This window comes from Neoarius graeffei, chromosome 14 (genome assembly GCF_027579695.1).
Source record: "Neoarius graeffei isolate fNeoGra1 chromosome 14, fNeoGra1.pri, whole genome shotgun sequence".
Lineage (NCBI taxonomy): Eukaryota > Metazoa > Chordata > Actinopteri > Siluriformes > Ariidae > Neoarius > Neoarius graeffei.
Genome location: NC_083582.1, coordinates 45,582,695 through 45,598,053, shown reverse-complemented (window position 1 = coordinate 45,598,053; position 15,359 = coordinate 45,582,695). Strand labels below are relative to the sequence as shown.

The window sequence follows — 15,359 nt, the reverse complement described above, 5'->3', positions numbered from 1 at the left end:
GTTCTGTCCTTACTAAAACTTTTGTAGTCACTACAGACATGGACAACTTTGTTGGAACCCTTACAGCTCGTTGAAACAATGCTTTATTCCTCCTGAAAAGTAATGAAATTAAAAGAAATTTTGTTATGTATACTTGCACACTTTTGGTATGTCATAGAGTAAAGCAAAAAAAAAAAAGTGTGCAAAGAAATGATTAATTGTTCATTTTACAAAGATATTCTAAAATAGCCTGGACAGATTTTGTTGGTACTCCTAGAAAAGATTATAAATAACTGGATTATAGTGATATTTCAAACTAACTGTTTTCTTTAATTAGTGTCACGCATGTGTTCAATCTTTTAATCAGTCATTCAGTGTATTAAAATGGAGAAAAGTCATCACTCTACCGTTTGGTATCGTCATGTGCACCACATTGAACATAGACCAGAGAAAGCAAAGGAGAGAGTTGTTTGAGGAGATCAGAAAGAAAATTATAGACAAGCATATTAAAGGCAAAGACTTATAAGACCAGCTCCAAGCAGCTTGATGTTCCTGTGACTACAGTTGCAAAATATTGTTAATAAGTTTAAGTGCCCTGGGACTGGAGCCAACCTTCCTGGACGTGACTAAAAGAGGAAAGTCGACCACAGATTGTACAGAAGGATCGTGCCAATGGTAGAAAAAGAGCCAAGGACAACTTCCAAAGAGATAAAAGTTAAACTCCAAGGACAAGGTACATCAATGTCTGATTGCACCATCCGTCACTTTTTGAGCGACAGCAGGCTCCATGGAAGAAGACCCAGGAGGACGCCATTGTTGAAAGAAAAACTAAAAAAGCCAGACTGGAGTTTATGAAAATGCATATTGACAAGCCAGAAAGTTCCTGGGAGCCTGTCCTTTGAACAGATGAGACAAATCTTAAGCTTACTGGCAAGTCACATCAGCTTTATGTCCAGAGAAGAAAAAATGAAGCTTTCAAAGAAAAGAACACCAAATCTACTGTAAAACATGGAGGAAGCTTGATCATGATTTGGGGTTGCTTTGCTGTGGGGTGCCTTGAATCTGTGCAGGGCACAATGAAATCTCAAGACTATCAAGGCATTCTAGAGTGAAACATACTACCCAGCGTCAGAAAGCTCTGTCTCAGTCGCAGGTCATGGGTCCTCCAACAGGATAAAAGACCCAAAACACACAGCTAAAAGCACCCAAGAATGGTGAAGAACAAAACATTGGACTGTTCTGAAGTGGCCTTCTATGAGCCCTGATCTGAATCCTATCGAACATCTCTGGAAAGAGCTGAAATATGCAATGTGGAGAAGGCACCCTTCAAACCTGAGACAGCTGGAGCAGTTTGCTCAAGAACAGTGGGCCAAACTACCTGTTGGCAGATGCAGAAGTCTCATTGAGAGCTACAGAGATTGCTTGTTGGCAGCGATTGCTGCTAAACATTGTGCAACAAAATATCAAGTTAAGGGTACCATAATTTTTGTCCATACTATTTTCATTTCTTTTGTTATGTAAAATATTCAGTTGAATCAAAAATCAAAATTGATCAAAGTCTGATTTGTGTTAAACATGGAATAAACAATGATGGATGCCATTAACTTTTATCAGCTTCAAGTCATTTCAGAGATAGTTGTGGGTTCTTTTTTTTTCATGGAAGGGTACCGACAAATTTGTCCACGTCTATATGTACTTTGTGGTATTTCTATGTTTTTTTTTGTCCACTTGTAGTCAAGGAGTTGCTGAATGGAAAAAAGTGGCATCTTTGTGCATGGGACCATTGTTATCATGGTGTCAGCTACTGTCTAATCTAGAATAAACTTTAGACAAAAATAAAAAGTGTAAATTTCTCCTTTGGTTTATCACAGTTTACTCAGGTATAGTAACAGTCACAATGTTACTGATACTGGAAATATATTTTCTGAGGTTTTACTTACCCATAGAGACCAACATTATGTATACTGACCTGATAATTGTGGAACTATTTTTGATTAATTTTGGGTGCGTTCATCTGGGTGAGCCACATCTCCCAGCCTCCTCCGCCTTAAGAAGTTAATAGATGTGTGTTAGGGTTTAAAGGAGGAAGAGTAATGGAATAGAGGTATAATATTGAATGAGTAAGCTACATACAGTATGAGCAAGAATGTGTATAAACAGTATACAGTATATGACAATGTCTTATTGATACAATGACATAGTTAACTGGTACAGCAGTCGAACAGTAATGCTCAAATGTATTATTTTTAGTTGTATTGTGTATGACACTTTCTTTTCAATATTGTCTTGTAAAATGTTGTTAGCTCCATCTCATTTGTCTGCACTGCGGTATCAGTAAGCACTGAGCCGTGAAGGGAACCTGAAGAAGGCTTCCTGTTCCAGAACAGAAAGTGGACAAACGTTCACCTGGAAATACACCAAAACCTCTCACAAATATTACAAGCAGACTGAATATTTTGTGGGGAGCATGGTGGTGTAGTGGTTAGCACTGTTGCCTCACAGCAAGAAGGTTCTGGGTTCAAATCTCATGGCTGATAGGGGCCTTTCTGTGTGAAGTTTGCATGTTCTCCCTATGTCTGTGTGGGTTTGCTCCAGATGCTCTGGGTTCCTCCCACAGTCCAAAAACATACAGATTAGGTAAAAAAATACCCAACCACTGGGGTTAGACAAGCCAGTGCATACTTAGTGCTGGTTCCAAGCCTGGATAGATTGGGGAGGGTTGTGTCAAGAAAGGCATCAAGTGTAAAAAAATAAATAAATAAAAAAATATGCCAAATCAAATATGCGGATCATAAATTGGAAAGATGGCGACCTCTAACAGGAGCAGCCGAAAGAAGAAGACTGAATGTTTTGTATCACCATATCTGTTTTTTTCCACATATAGAGAACAGAATGGTTACAGATGACACTGGGGCAGTGTACAGTGCCTTGCAAAAGTATTCATCCCCCTTGGTGTTTGTCCTGTTTTGTTGTATTACAAGCTGGAATTAAAATGGATTTTTGGGGGGTTAGCACCATTTGATTTACACAACATGCCTACCACTCTAAAGGTGCACATTGTTTTTTTTTTATTGTGACACAAACAATAATTCAGATGAAAAAACAGAAATCTGGAGTGTACATAAGTATTCACCCCCTTTCATATGAAACCCCTAAATAAGAGCTGGTCCAACCAATTCACTTCATAAGTCACATAATTACGGTAGTTGATTAAGATCCACCTGTGTGCAATCAAAGTGTCACATGATGTCTGTATAAATCAACCTGTTCTGTAAAGACCCTGACTCTGCTACACTACTAAGCAAGCAACATCAAAACCAAGGAGCACTCCAAACAGGTCAGAGACAAAGTTGTGGAGAAGTATAGATCAGGGTTGGGTTAACTTTGAATATCCCAGGGAGCACCATTAAATCCATTATAGCAAAATGGAAAGAAAGTGGCACCACTACAAACCTGACAAAAGAAGGCTACCCACCAAAACTGACAGACTAGGCAAGGAGGGCATTAATCAGAGATGCAACAAAGACACCAACGGTAACGCTGAGGGAGTTGTAAAGATCCACAGTGGAGATGGGAGTATCGGTCCATAGGACCACTTTAAGCCATACACTCCACAGAGTGGGGCTTTATGGAAGCGTGGCCAGAAAAAAGTCATTGCTTAAAAAATCACATTTGGGGTTTGCCCAACAGCATGTGGCAGATTCCCCAAACACATGGAAAAAGATTCTCTGGTCAAATGAGACAAAAAATGTAACTTTTTGGCCATCATGGGAAATGCCATGTGTGGCGCAAACCCAACACCCTGAGAACACCATCCCTACAATGAAGCATGGTGGTGGCAGCATCATGCTGTGGGGATGTTTTTCATCTGCAGGGACAGGAAAGCTGGTCAGGACTGAAGGAAAGATGGATGGCACTAAATACAGGGCAATTCTGGAGGAAAACCTGTTTGAGTCAGCCAGAGGTTTGAGACTGGGATGAAGGTTCACGGTCTAGCAGGACAATGACCCTAAACATACTGCTAAAGCTACACTGGAGTGGTTTAAAGGAAAACATTTAAATGTCTTGGACTGGCCTAATCAAAGCCCAAACCTCAATCCAATTGAGAATCTATGGCTTGGGTGGCCAACCCGCGGCTCGCGAGCCGCATGCGGCTCTTTGCCCGGTGTCATGCGGCTCTTACGTTCATATCGAAGTTTGTGTTTGTGTTTTTTTTTATGTGCGTGTGCGCTTTGCTTGAGTTCAGTATGGTATTTTCGTCAAATGCATCTTTGCTTTGCTTGGGTATATTACGGTATTTTCAGGTCATTTCAAATGCGCATGTGCGTGAGATAATCGCTAAGTTTTTGGGCAAGGTGTATCTTGTGTCAAGTAGCCTCTCAAAATGGCAATGAAAAAATGCACAGCAAAACGAAAATATGAAGATGAACATAGGACATTTTTAACAGAGTGGGAGAGTTTATACTTTTTTGTTGAACGTAATGGCAAGCCATTCTGCCTTATATGTCAGTCGTCATTACCTCATTTCAAAGCTTCCCGCCTCCCTGAATAAGCAAGGAGCCAGATATGCAACACTAATTGAAAACCTGCACGAAAGCTTTGTAACCCGGTTCCGTGATATACAACTGAAAAGGCCACAGGTTACGTTCCTCGTCGACCCATTCAATGCGGAGATGGACTGTTTGAAAGCCCCGCTAATCACAGATGAGGCTGCGGCTGAGTTGGAGATGATCGATCTTCGTGAGGAAGACCAACTGAAACCTGTTTTGAGGGAAGGCACCATTGAGTTTTGGAAAAGTGTGCCACTGGAAAAATACCCGAATGTGAAACGGGCTGCGCTTAAGATACTGTCAATGTTTGGGTCAACATACGTCTGCGAGTCTGTGTTCTCTACCATGAAACATGTGAAGTCAAAGCATCGTTCTGTTCTGACTGAAACCCATGTGAAAGAACTGCTTCGAGTGGCAACGACGGAATACAAGCCAGATTTGAAGAGGATTGTTCAAGGCAAGGAATGTCAGAAGTCCCACTAAGCAACATGCATAGTAAGTGCACACAATATTGATTGCTGTAAATGACTGGCCTGTGGTATTAGTACTGACTGAAGGAGTAAATTTCTCTCATGTTGGCGTGTGACATTTACTATTAATCTGGCTAAGCAGAGGTGCGTGAGCGTGTGTGTCTGTGTGAGAGAGAGAGAGAGCGCGAGGGGGGGCGATGTTCATGTGCGGTCATGTGTATGGTGTGGCTTTTTTTTGGTAATGCCATGAGTCCCACTAAGCAGCATGCATAGTAAGTGCACACAATGTTCATTGTTAAAAATGACTGGCCTCAGCCTGTGGTCTTAGTACTGTAGGAGTAAATATGTTGGTGTGTGACATTTACTATTAATCTGGCTGAGCAGAGGTGTGTGTGTGTGTGTGTGTGTGTGTGTGTGTGTGTGTGTGTGTGTGTGTGTGTGTGAGAGAGAGAGAGAGGAAGAGATGGGTGATGTTCGTGTGCCCATGTGTATGATGTGGCTCTTTGCGGTAATAAAGTAAAAAATGTGGCTCTTGGTCTCCAACTGGTTGGCCACCCCTGATCTATGGCATAACTTGAAGATTGCTGTACACCAACACAACCCATCTAACTTGAAGGGGTTGGAGCAGTTTTGCCTTGAGGAATAGGCAAAAATCCCAGTGGCTAGATGTGCTAAGCTAATAGAGACATACCCCAAGAGACTTGCAGCTGTAATAGCACACTGTAAAAAAAAAATTTGTTGTTTTAACTTAAAAAAGTTAGTGCAAGGGCTGCCTTAAAATTTTGAGTTCACTGGAATTCACATAGTAAGTTAAATTGTTGTGAACTTACTATATTAATTTCAGTGAACTCAAAATTTTAAGGCAGCCCTTAAGGCAACCCTTGCACTAACTTTTTTAAATTAAAACAACAAATAATTTTTTACAGTGCAAAAGGTGGGTCTATAAAGTATTGACTTTTTTTGGGGGGGGGGGATACTTATGCACACTCCAGATTTCTGTTTTTTCATCTGAATTATTGTTTGTTTCACAATAAAAAAAAAACAATGTGCACCTTTAAAGTGGTAGGCATGTTGTGTAAATCAAATGGTGCTAACCCCCCAAAAATCCATTTTAATTCCAGCTTGTAATGCAACAAAACAGGACAAACACCAAGAGGGATGAATACTTTTGCAAAGCACTGTATGTTCAGGGCACAGTGATTAAGCTTTAAGTCATGGGTACATTTGTACCATGTTTTTAAACAACACCAAAAACAAGGTATGGTATGTTGGAGTTGAATAATTATGCCATGTGTGTCAACTCACACAATTCATGTTCCTCAGAGAACTTCAGAATATGTTCCAGTCTATTCATTCTGACAGTACAGATTTTTGATAGAAGGATTAATTGTGTGATTTCAGATAGTAGGAAATACACTGAACATTTTAAAGGCTTGCTTCACTCTGAGAGGTTCAAGCTGAAAGATGTCACGTTGTGCTGTTATAATGGAGCATGAGATAAGGACCAAAGAATGCCAGGCACTTTCACCTAAAAGCACCATAATGGTTTTCAACTGACATGGTTTTAGTTAATAAAATAGATCTGGACTAAGCCATGATTGATATTTTGTTGTTGAAGTTGTACTAAAAATTTTTAAGTTGCTGTTTAGAAGAACAATTATGGAGTGAACTGAAGAGGGCTTTTGGACATTCTTCAACTGATTATGTTGCAGATTACTTTTTGTGGAACATTATGCAACATCCAAGGCATCAATCGTAATTCTTTGCTGAACAACATAACCACTGATACCACTTCATTTGCACTGCACACATCAGACTATCATAACTTCATTCATAAATAGAAATAAAACAAACAATCTAATTAGTTCTCTAAGTCTTTTCTGTGATAGATTTTACTAAGCATGTGGGACTCCTGGCAAGCTTCCGGGCTTGTGAGCAATTTAAGTAAGCCTATTTAAAAGCCTTTCTTTTTCACCGTCCTTTATCAAAATGTGGTTGGCAAAGTGCCAGATGTAAAAGGCCCGCTCTCTCTCTCTCTTTCTCTCTCTCTCTCTCTCTCTCTCTCTCTCTCTCTCTCTCTCTCAGGTGTCCAGGATGACAGAGATGTACAAACAATGCTGCAAGGCTCCATCATGTTAAAGCTGCGTTCCCCTCGCTGGCAGAGGAGATGCATGCTTAAGCTACAGGATGATGGTGTCACAGTGCGTTGTGAATCCAATGGTACCTTCAGCAAGACCAAAACCTGTAAGTCCATCTACCAAGGGCTACTAGGCAATGGGGCTTGTGTACATTACATTACATCACATGGCATTTGGCAGACGCTCTTATCCAGAGCAATGTACAACTAGTGCAAAAGTCAGGTACACAAAGTGCTGAACTTCTAGACAAGAAAGTTCTAGTGCCAACTGAACAAGTGACAGCAATACCTAGTGTAATATTCTGTTGAAATCCCAATACTCAAACAGCCAAGGAAACAAACCAACCATATACAGTATAACTAAACAACTCAAAACAGCTAACCCCAGGCTAGACTGTACACAACCTGGGTTGGTCAAGACCAAAACACAGTTACACAGTGGGCAAGGAAGCAGGGGAGAGATACAGCCCAAAGAGGTGAGTCTTCAGTCTGTGCCTGAAGGTGGTCAGGGAGTCGGCAGTTCTGACCTTGATGGGGAAAGTCATTCCACCAAGGGGGAACCAGGACAGACAGTAGCCTTGAGCGGGCTTGGCAGGACAGAGTACAGTGGTCCCAGATCATTCCTCATGGAGTCTTAAGAATTTAATTATTGATAAAGATTAACTTTCTAACTAGGACCAAACAGTGGTCAGGAGAGGAGGGGAAGACATTACTGGGTTCAACAGCACCACAGTTTTGTAAGTGTGCAGTATGAGAGCTCTTTTCAGTAAGGTGGAGTTTTAAATATACCTCTGAATTATGGGTGTGCAAACACTGCAGTAGGCAGGTCTACTGTTCCACAGTGCTGACTGTTATTACAGGGCTCGTCTATTTGTAGCTCAAACAGGGGGGTATCTCAACCAGGCCTGTAAGTTGCGCTCAACTAATTAGAGGTTATGATGGGGTGGGAAGAGTTTGGCCTTCCTTTTTCTGGTTTGTTCCATATGGGTTATATGAAGGGTAATCATTGCCCTGGAAGCAGTGCAGCCTGTACATAGAAACCTGGTCTTCAATTGCTTGTAGTCAGTGATGTTATTTTGTGATGTGGGCAAGACAGACTATACATGTGCACACCAGGGGAGGAAAGTAATAAACTACATGTAGTCTTGTTACAGGGTCATTCCATGTCAATTCACACACCCTCCCCAGTGACACCTCTTCAATTTGCCTGATATTTATTTTATTAGTGCCTTATGATGTCAAAAGAAAGAATCCAAAATTTTAGCTTCCTAGCTGGAACGGTTTTTGAATTTTGGCCCTTCAAAGTTTGGGTGCCACGTACACTTTTGGGGTCTGGGAATTGCGCACTTAATTTGCAAGCATTTTTGGAGGCCCATATTTTTTGTTCTAAGGGGGATATAGACCTGTAAATTGCTATATCTATGTATTCTGGCCCTGTCTATCAGATTCTGCACCTAAAAATAGCACAAGTTTACTAACTTTAGAGATATTAACCCCCCTTAAAAGTGGATTTTTTTAATGACAAATTTTTTTTAACATTTCAGGGGTCCATATCTTAGAAAGTTTTTATGTTGATGGGGTTTCAACTGATTTATCATCATATTTGGGAACTCTACTGTGTACTTAGAGAGTTTCAGGGCACTCAGAGCTTTGGTGGGGGTACAGGAGGGCCCCAAATATGGCTTCAGGACAAAATTACCATTTGGTACGCCCTACTTCAGGCCATTAGTTGGCCATGTGGGCACATGATGACTGGAATGAACCTTTAACCCTATCAACAGACACCTTTTATCAAACTTTTAAGCCAATAAAAACTTTGATTATCCAACTCCTTCAATATAAACTAAGCATTTGTATATGGTACTATTTTTGCATATTTTCTGAAAAACTCTAAGTCCGGAAAGTAGGTCAACTGTTGTTTTGACTGCCTGTTCATGTTTAAGGTAGTAAAAGCACACCCATATAGTGATTTTAATCTATGGGAAGATTATTTATACCCAATACCCCATTAGTTATATTGACAACTACAAGGGATAAACCCTTTCCTGGCTGTTTCACGATGCTGTTTTTTTTTTTACATTTGACACCTTTCCCTGTATCCAACCAAACTCTGACCACTATACACTTAATAGTTAAATGCATCTTTCAAACAGGAAAGGGAAAGATGCAAACAAGGGGATGATCCCAAGAAAAACATCCTGGTTGCTTGACTACATTTGTTCTGACATCCGATCTGGAAGTTAAACCTAGACTCATCAGGTTTTTTTTTTCAAGAAAAGGGGAAGGGGCCCCTAGCCACTCATGTGGGGAAAATTATATGCTAAGGGAAAGGGTTTATCCCTTGTAATTGTAATATGCAAAAATAGTACCATATACAAATGCTTAGTTTATATTGAAGGAGTTGGATAATCAAAGTTTTTATTGGCTTAAAAGTTTGATAAAAGGTGTCTGTTGATAGGGTTAAAGGTTAATTCCAGTCATCATGTGCCCACATGGCCAACTAATGGCCTGAAGTAGGGTGTACCAAATGGTAATTTTGTCCCGAAGCCATATTTGGGGCCCTCCTGTACTCCCACCAAAGCTCTGAGTGCCCTGAAACTCTCTAAGTACACAGTAGAGTTCCCAAATATGATGATAAATCAGTTGAAACCCCATCAACGTAAAAACTTTCCAAGATATGGACCCCCAAAATCTCAAAAAAATTGTGTCATTAAAATATCCACTTTTAAGGGGTTAATATCTATAAAGTTAGTAAACTTGTGCTATTTTTAGGTGCAGAATCTGATAGACAGGGCCAGAATACATAGATATAGCAATTTACAGGTCTTTATCCCCCTTAGAACAAAAAATATGGGCCTTCAAAAATGCTTGCAAATTAAGTGCGCAATTCCCGGACCCCAAAAGTGGGCGTGGCACCCAAAGTTTGAAGGGCTATAACTCAAAAAACGTTCGAGCTAGGAAGCTAAAATTTTGGATTCTTTCATTTGACATCATAAGGCACTAAGAAAATAAAAATAAGGCAAATTGAAGAGGTGTCACTGGGGAGGTTTTGGGCATTTGTGTGAATTGACATGGAATGACCCTACAGTATTTGAGTACATGGTTCACTCTAATGGAACTTTTTTTGAGTCTAATTAATAATACTTTAGTTTTACTTGAGTTTTCCTCCCCTAATTTATTATTCTACAAAAAAAGCAATGTAAAATAAACACGAAAATATCAATGAGATCAAGAACTTCTTGTTTTCCAGACCTCATCTGAAGAAGACGGTGTTTGACAATTAGAACAAGGATATAATATGCCAAATCTCAGCTCAGTCAGATTTTTGGATGCAGTTCTTGAGAAACAGTTATTTGAATTTAACACAACCCCTTTAGATTTTCACCTGTTGTAGACATTCTTAAGTAATCTTGAGTACTCTTGTTCTTCCCCATATTGGGTGGACATTGTTGACAAATGTAAGCAAGTTTTTGAGAATTATTGAGCTTCAGCCTGATACTGTTCCACCAATTTTGTGAAAATAAAAAAATAGTTAGCATATAATTCAAATATAATTTATGTAGTACCTTTTTATGTCTCCATCAGGTCAAAGGCACAGCAAGGTCAAATGTCTGAGATAGTTTTTCTTTAATAGCGCCCTTCCTGTTTGTTCTATAGAGATGTTATTTAGCTTTCATGTTCAGAAACTCTAGCCTCATTTTCTGGCCGTCTAAAATGTTTGCCATCCATCCATCCGTCCATCCGTCCATCTGTCCGTTTGGCCAAGATTACTGTTAGCATGATATGTCAAGAAAGAGTGGTTGACTGTTTGGATTTATATGCAATTATCATTGTAACCAGCAGATTAATTGATTCATGAAATTGATCCAAACAAGGTCAAGATCATAAATCTGTCATATACTAAGTGTATTTCAGACATACAAATTTCTAACAAGAAAAAACAAACTTGTCAGCAGCAGATACATCCCTGTCGATCCATTGTTTGTTTATACTCTGCTTATCTGCTATCTGTTTTAGCCAGTAAATGGGGAATGAAAGGAGAATTATAGTAATCTAGCAAGTGAGAGCTGTAGCTTCTTTCCGGTTCACTGTCATCATGTGTTCTGCTGGTATTAGGAGAGAAAGGATTCTCTGTCAGATATTTTTGACTGAGCAGATTTCCTGTGGTTACAGTGGTCTGTGGGACAGGAGTCCAAAGATCCACTCATTTTTTCACTGAACATCCATATTTATTATGAATTACTAGCTAATCAAATGGTAAGGTCCAACAGAATGATTCATATTCTGCAGATGGATGCATGTTTGTGTGTTTGTATGTCTAAAGGAGGAAATACAGTAAATATAAGCAAATATAGAGGTTTGTCCTGTTTATCCATTTTCCAGTGTTTGTTCCTTGACTACATCAACATGACTGGTAATCCTGTAAGCCCGTGTTTCTTTTGACTATTATTTATCTACTTCTTTTATTTATATTTGTGTGATTGCAAATATTTGCTTGGCGTAGTATATTTGAGCTGTTTCCTAACTAAAATAGTTTGACGCTGTTTGTGTGCTGTGTCTGTCCTCAGTCTCGGTAATGGAGGTGGAGTGTGTGCGTGAGGGCTGTCAGTCAGAGACCCTGCGCAGGCTGGCTGGCTCTGTCCCTGAGGAACAGTGTCTGACTATCATCTTTAAGGGCGGGAAGAAGAGTTTGGACTTGCAATGTCAAAGTATAGAGGAAGCCCAGCACTGGGCTCGGGGGATCTGCATCCTGCAAGACCGAATCAACAACATGAGTCATACCGAGAAACTTGACCAATATCCTTCAACAGTATTCAACTTGCCAAATCAACAGATAGTCATTATTAAAGATTAAATAACACATGATTGATTTGCTTTTTATTTCTTAATACACTATTTCAGTGGTTCTCAAACTTTTTTCACCAAGTACCACCTCAGAAAATACTTGGCTCTCCAAGTACCACCATAATGACCAACATTAAAATACAGCCGTATGGCTACCCAGAAGCACTTGCAAACTTTTTAAAATTATTAACTTAATTTGTATCTCCTTTCATTTTCTTGTCATCAGTTGATAAGATATTTTCATCCATTCGGATATTATGGATAGTATTTCACGTTTTATTTTATTTTTTAAATTTTATTTATATTTAATTAAGTGATTCTTTGGCGTACCACTAGAATGGAGCCCGCGTACCACTAGTGGTACGCGTACCACAGTTTGAGAATCACTGCACTATTTAATAAAATATGCATAGTGAGGTCACACCTTAAAGTCAGTGTGGCTTATCTGTTTTGTCTTAAACCTACCAGACTGTCCATCCTGCTGCTGAGACAAAGATCCATGTTGTCTTTAGAGCACTGCTGCTTCTTAATTCCCTAAGTAAATGAGACACATTTTTCGCTGTCAAACTGGATATATTATGTTAATGAACACGGTAATGTGGGCTATATCCCGTTAGCGCTAAATTTCTGTGTGCATTCGCAGTAAAAGCAGATGGTTCATCTTCCTGCCTGCTGCATTGCTCACTCTGATATTTTCTGTATAAATCTTCATGCACTGACCTTCAGAAATTTTTTTTTTTGCAAGTTGCAACATCCAAGTGTTAAGACTCTGTGTTACTGATCAAAAGGTCAGGAGTCCATGACAGGGATGCATCGATACCAATACTGGTAATAGGTATCCACTCAATATCATGCTCATTTACTCATACTCATACACAGCAAAATCTGATACAGTGTGACATTTGGCGTGCTTTGAGACGCTAATAAACAGACGACATGAAATGACAGTGATCTGTATGCCTTTCACAATGTATAATCAAAGTAAAGTGCACTACAAATGGCAATATCAAGAGAAGGGCCTCAAGCATCTTCTTACAATACAAGTAACCTAATAGAACATCTTTATGGAGTTTCTTTAATAGGGAGCATATTGGTGGCTAAGTTGAGCACAAGGTACTCAGTCTGGTTGGTTTTGTGGTCATACAGTCAGCAGTCAACATGCAACTTGAACACAGTCAGTTAGGTCTTAATGTTGTTATATATGGCTAATAAATCAATTTTGCACACATTTTTGTGTTTATATGAAAACACAGTTGAGTTCCTCACATGGCTTGGGTGTTAAACCTTGACTGCTCTCACCTGGATACATGGCTACCTAAGGCAGGCAGATTTAAACCAGGATGGGAAGATGACTTATGAAGAAGTGCAGACGCTCCTCCAGATGATCAACATAGACCTTGATGAGCAATACGCCCTGAGATTGTTCAAGGTTACATTGCTCTCCTACTGTTCTTGATTAGACGACTTCTGTGGTATAGTGACCAGTGTCAGGTTGAACATTTTTCATTCATTTTTTAGTTAGTCCACATGCTAAAGAATTTGCTATAATCAGTATTATAGCAATGTAGTAATATTAATACTCCTGAATAATTTTCAGCTGAAATGTAGCTAACAAGCTAGTTTCATCACACGGAGGCATGAATGGAATTTGAGTATTTTAAATATTCATTGAGATCACTAGGTTTTTAGTATTTTTAGAACAGATTTTTATTACAGTAGCCCAATTTGTAAAATATATAATATAATTAACTGCTGTCTAACATGCAGGCTCTGAGTATCGAACTAATTTGCTGATTCAAACCATCGTGGCATCCCATACTGAGCTTATTTATATCTCTCCAAAACTTCTTTTTTGATGCAAGTATGGCAGAAGATTCAACTGTGAATGCTAAGATAGAGTATGTGTTATTACTGTAAATCTGATCCAAATGCCAGTCGATATCATATTAATTAACCATACAATTAAAAAGAGCAATTTAAAAAATCACGGATTTTGAGTTGAAGGATACTTAAGAAAGGGCCAGTGCATGTTAATCTCTTTCTAAAGAGCACCTCATAGACTTTGCACATTTTTAACTCACTTGCGTTTGTGTGTATATATAACAGAAATGTGACCGGTCAGCAGACAATCGCCTGGACCACAGTGAGATTGAACTGTTTTGTCGTGAACTGTTGCGTCGACCCGAGCTAGATGCAGTGTTCCAGGAATACTCCTCCAATGGCCGTGTGCTGTCCACGGTGGACCTGCGTGACTTTCTAAAAGACCAAGGAGAAGACAACACCCTTATCCATGCACAGAGTCTCATCCTCAGCTATGAACTCAACGAATGGGGTAAAACAAGCACACCCACTTTCATGCCTCAGTTTTTCCACTTTCTCATGCAAGAGTTTATTGATTACTTTGCAGTATTATGGAAGTCATTATATTGTTGGCTCCTGTTCGTTGTAATGGGGTTTGTTCACTGGTGATTTGTCAATGAGAAGTGTAATTTCAGCCAGTGATGTGATGTGACTCATCGTGATAGAAAAACTAAAATATGATGTGTTAAAAACACACTGCATCCAACATGATATAAAATAAATTTTGATAAAATGAGTGGGATGGAGGCGTCACGGTGGTGTAGTGGTTAGCGCTGTCGCCTCACAGCATGAAGGTCCTGGGTTCGAGCCCCGGGGCCGGCAAGGGCCTTTCTGTGTGGAGTTTGCATGTTCTCCCCGTGTCCGCGTGGGTTTCCTCCGGGTGCTCCGGTTTCCCCCACAGTCCAAAGACATGCAGGTTAGGTTAACTGGTGACTCTAAATTGACCGTAGGTGTGAATGTGAGTGTGAATGGTTGTCTGTGTCTATGTGTCAGCCCTGTGATGACCTGGCGACTTGTCCAGGGTGTACCCCGCCTTTCGCCCGTAGTCAGCTGGGATAGGCTCCAGCTTGCCTGCGACCCTGTAGAAGGATAAAGTGGCTAGAGATAATGAGAATGAATGAGAATGAGTGGGATGGAGAGAAAAAAATCAACTGTTTGATTGATGCATACGTGAACTGAACAAAGCCAGTCACCTGCACAGATGCCAGCAGTACAGACAGAAACAGGACTGAACACAAACTGTCTACACCTCTACATGCCCACGTCTTACCTGAATAGTATATGTTTTTACAACCACATAAACCTTATTTTCTCAACCACCTATATTTATTTATTTATATTGTTCCTGCTCAACTGCACTCTGTCAACATGGGCAAAAGTGCAATTATCACACCTAACTGTGCAATACATATATGTTATTTACCAGCTGGGAGGTCCGTATCGTGATATACCGTGACCGAGGTCTTGAAAGTACTGACCGAGGCCCTCTGGGCCGAGGTCACGGTATTTCACCATACG

The 15,359-nt window shown here is 39.9% G+C and overlaps 1 protein-coding gene across 1 annotated transcript in view; it reads left to right on the top strand.

Moving 5' to 3' along the window:
* The window catches only part of plcd3b (phospholipase C, delta 3b), a 30,750-nt gene that overhangs the window by 1,500 nt on the left and 13,891 nt on the right, over positions 1-15,359 (top strand). The window contains exons 2-5 of the mRNA XM_060939782.1: positions 7,085-7,243; positions 11,705-11,933; positions 13,281-13,410; positions 14,088-14,313. Of these exons, the coding sequence (XP_060795765.1) occupies positions 7,085-7,243; positions 11,705-11,933; positions 13,281-13,410; positions 14,088-14,313 (744 nt within the window). The remainder of the gene's footprint in view (positions 1-7,084; positions 7,244-11,704; positions 11,934-13,280; positions 13,411-14,087; positions 14,314-15,359) is intronic.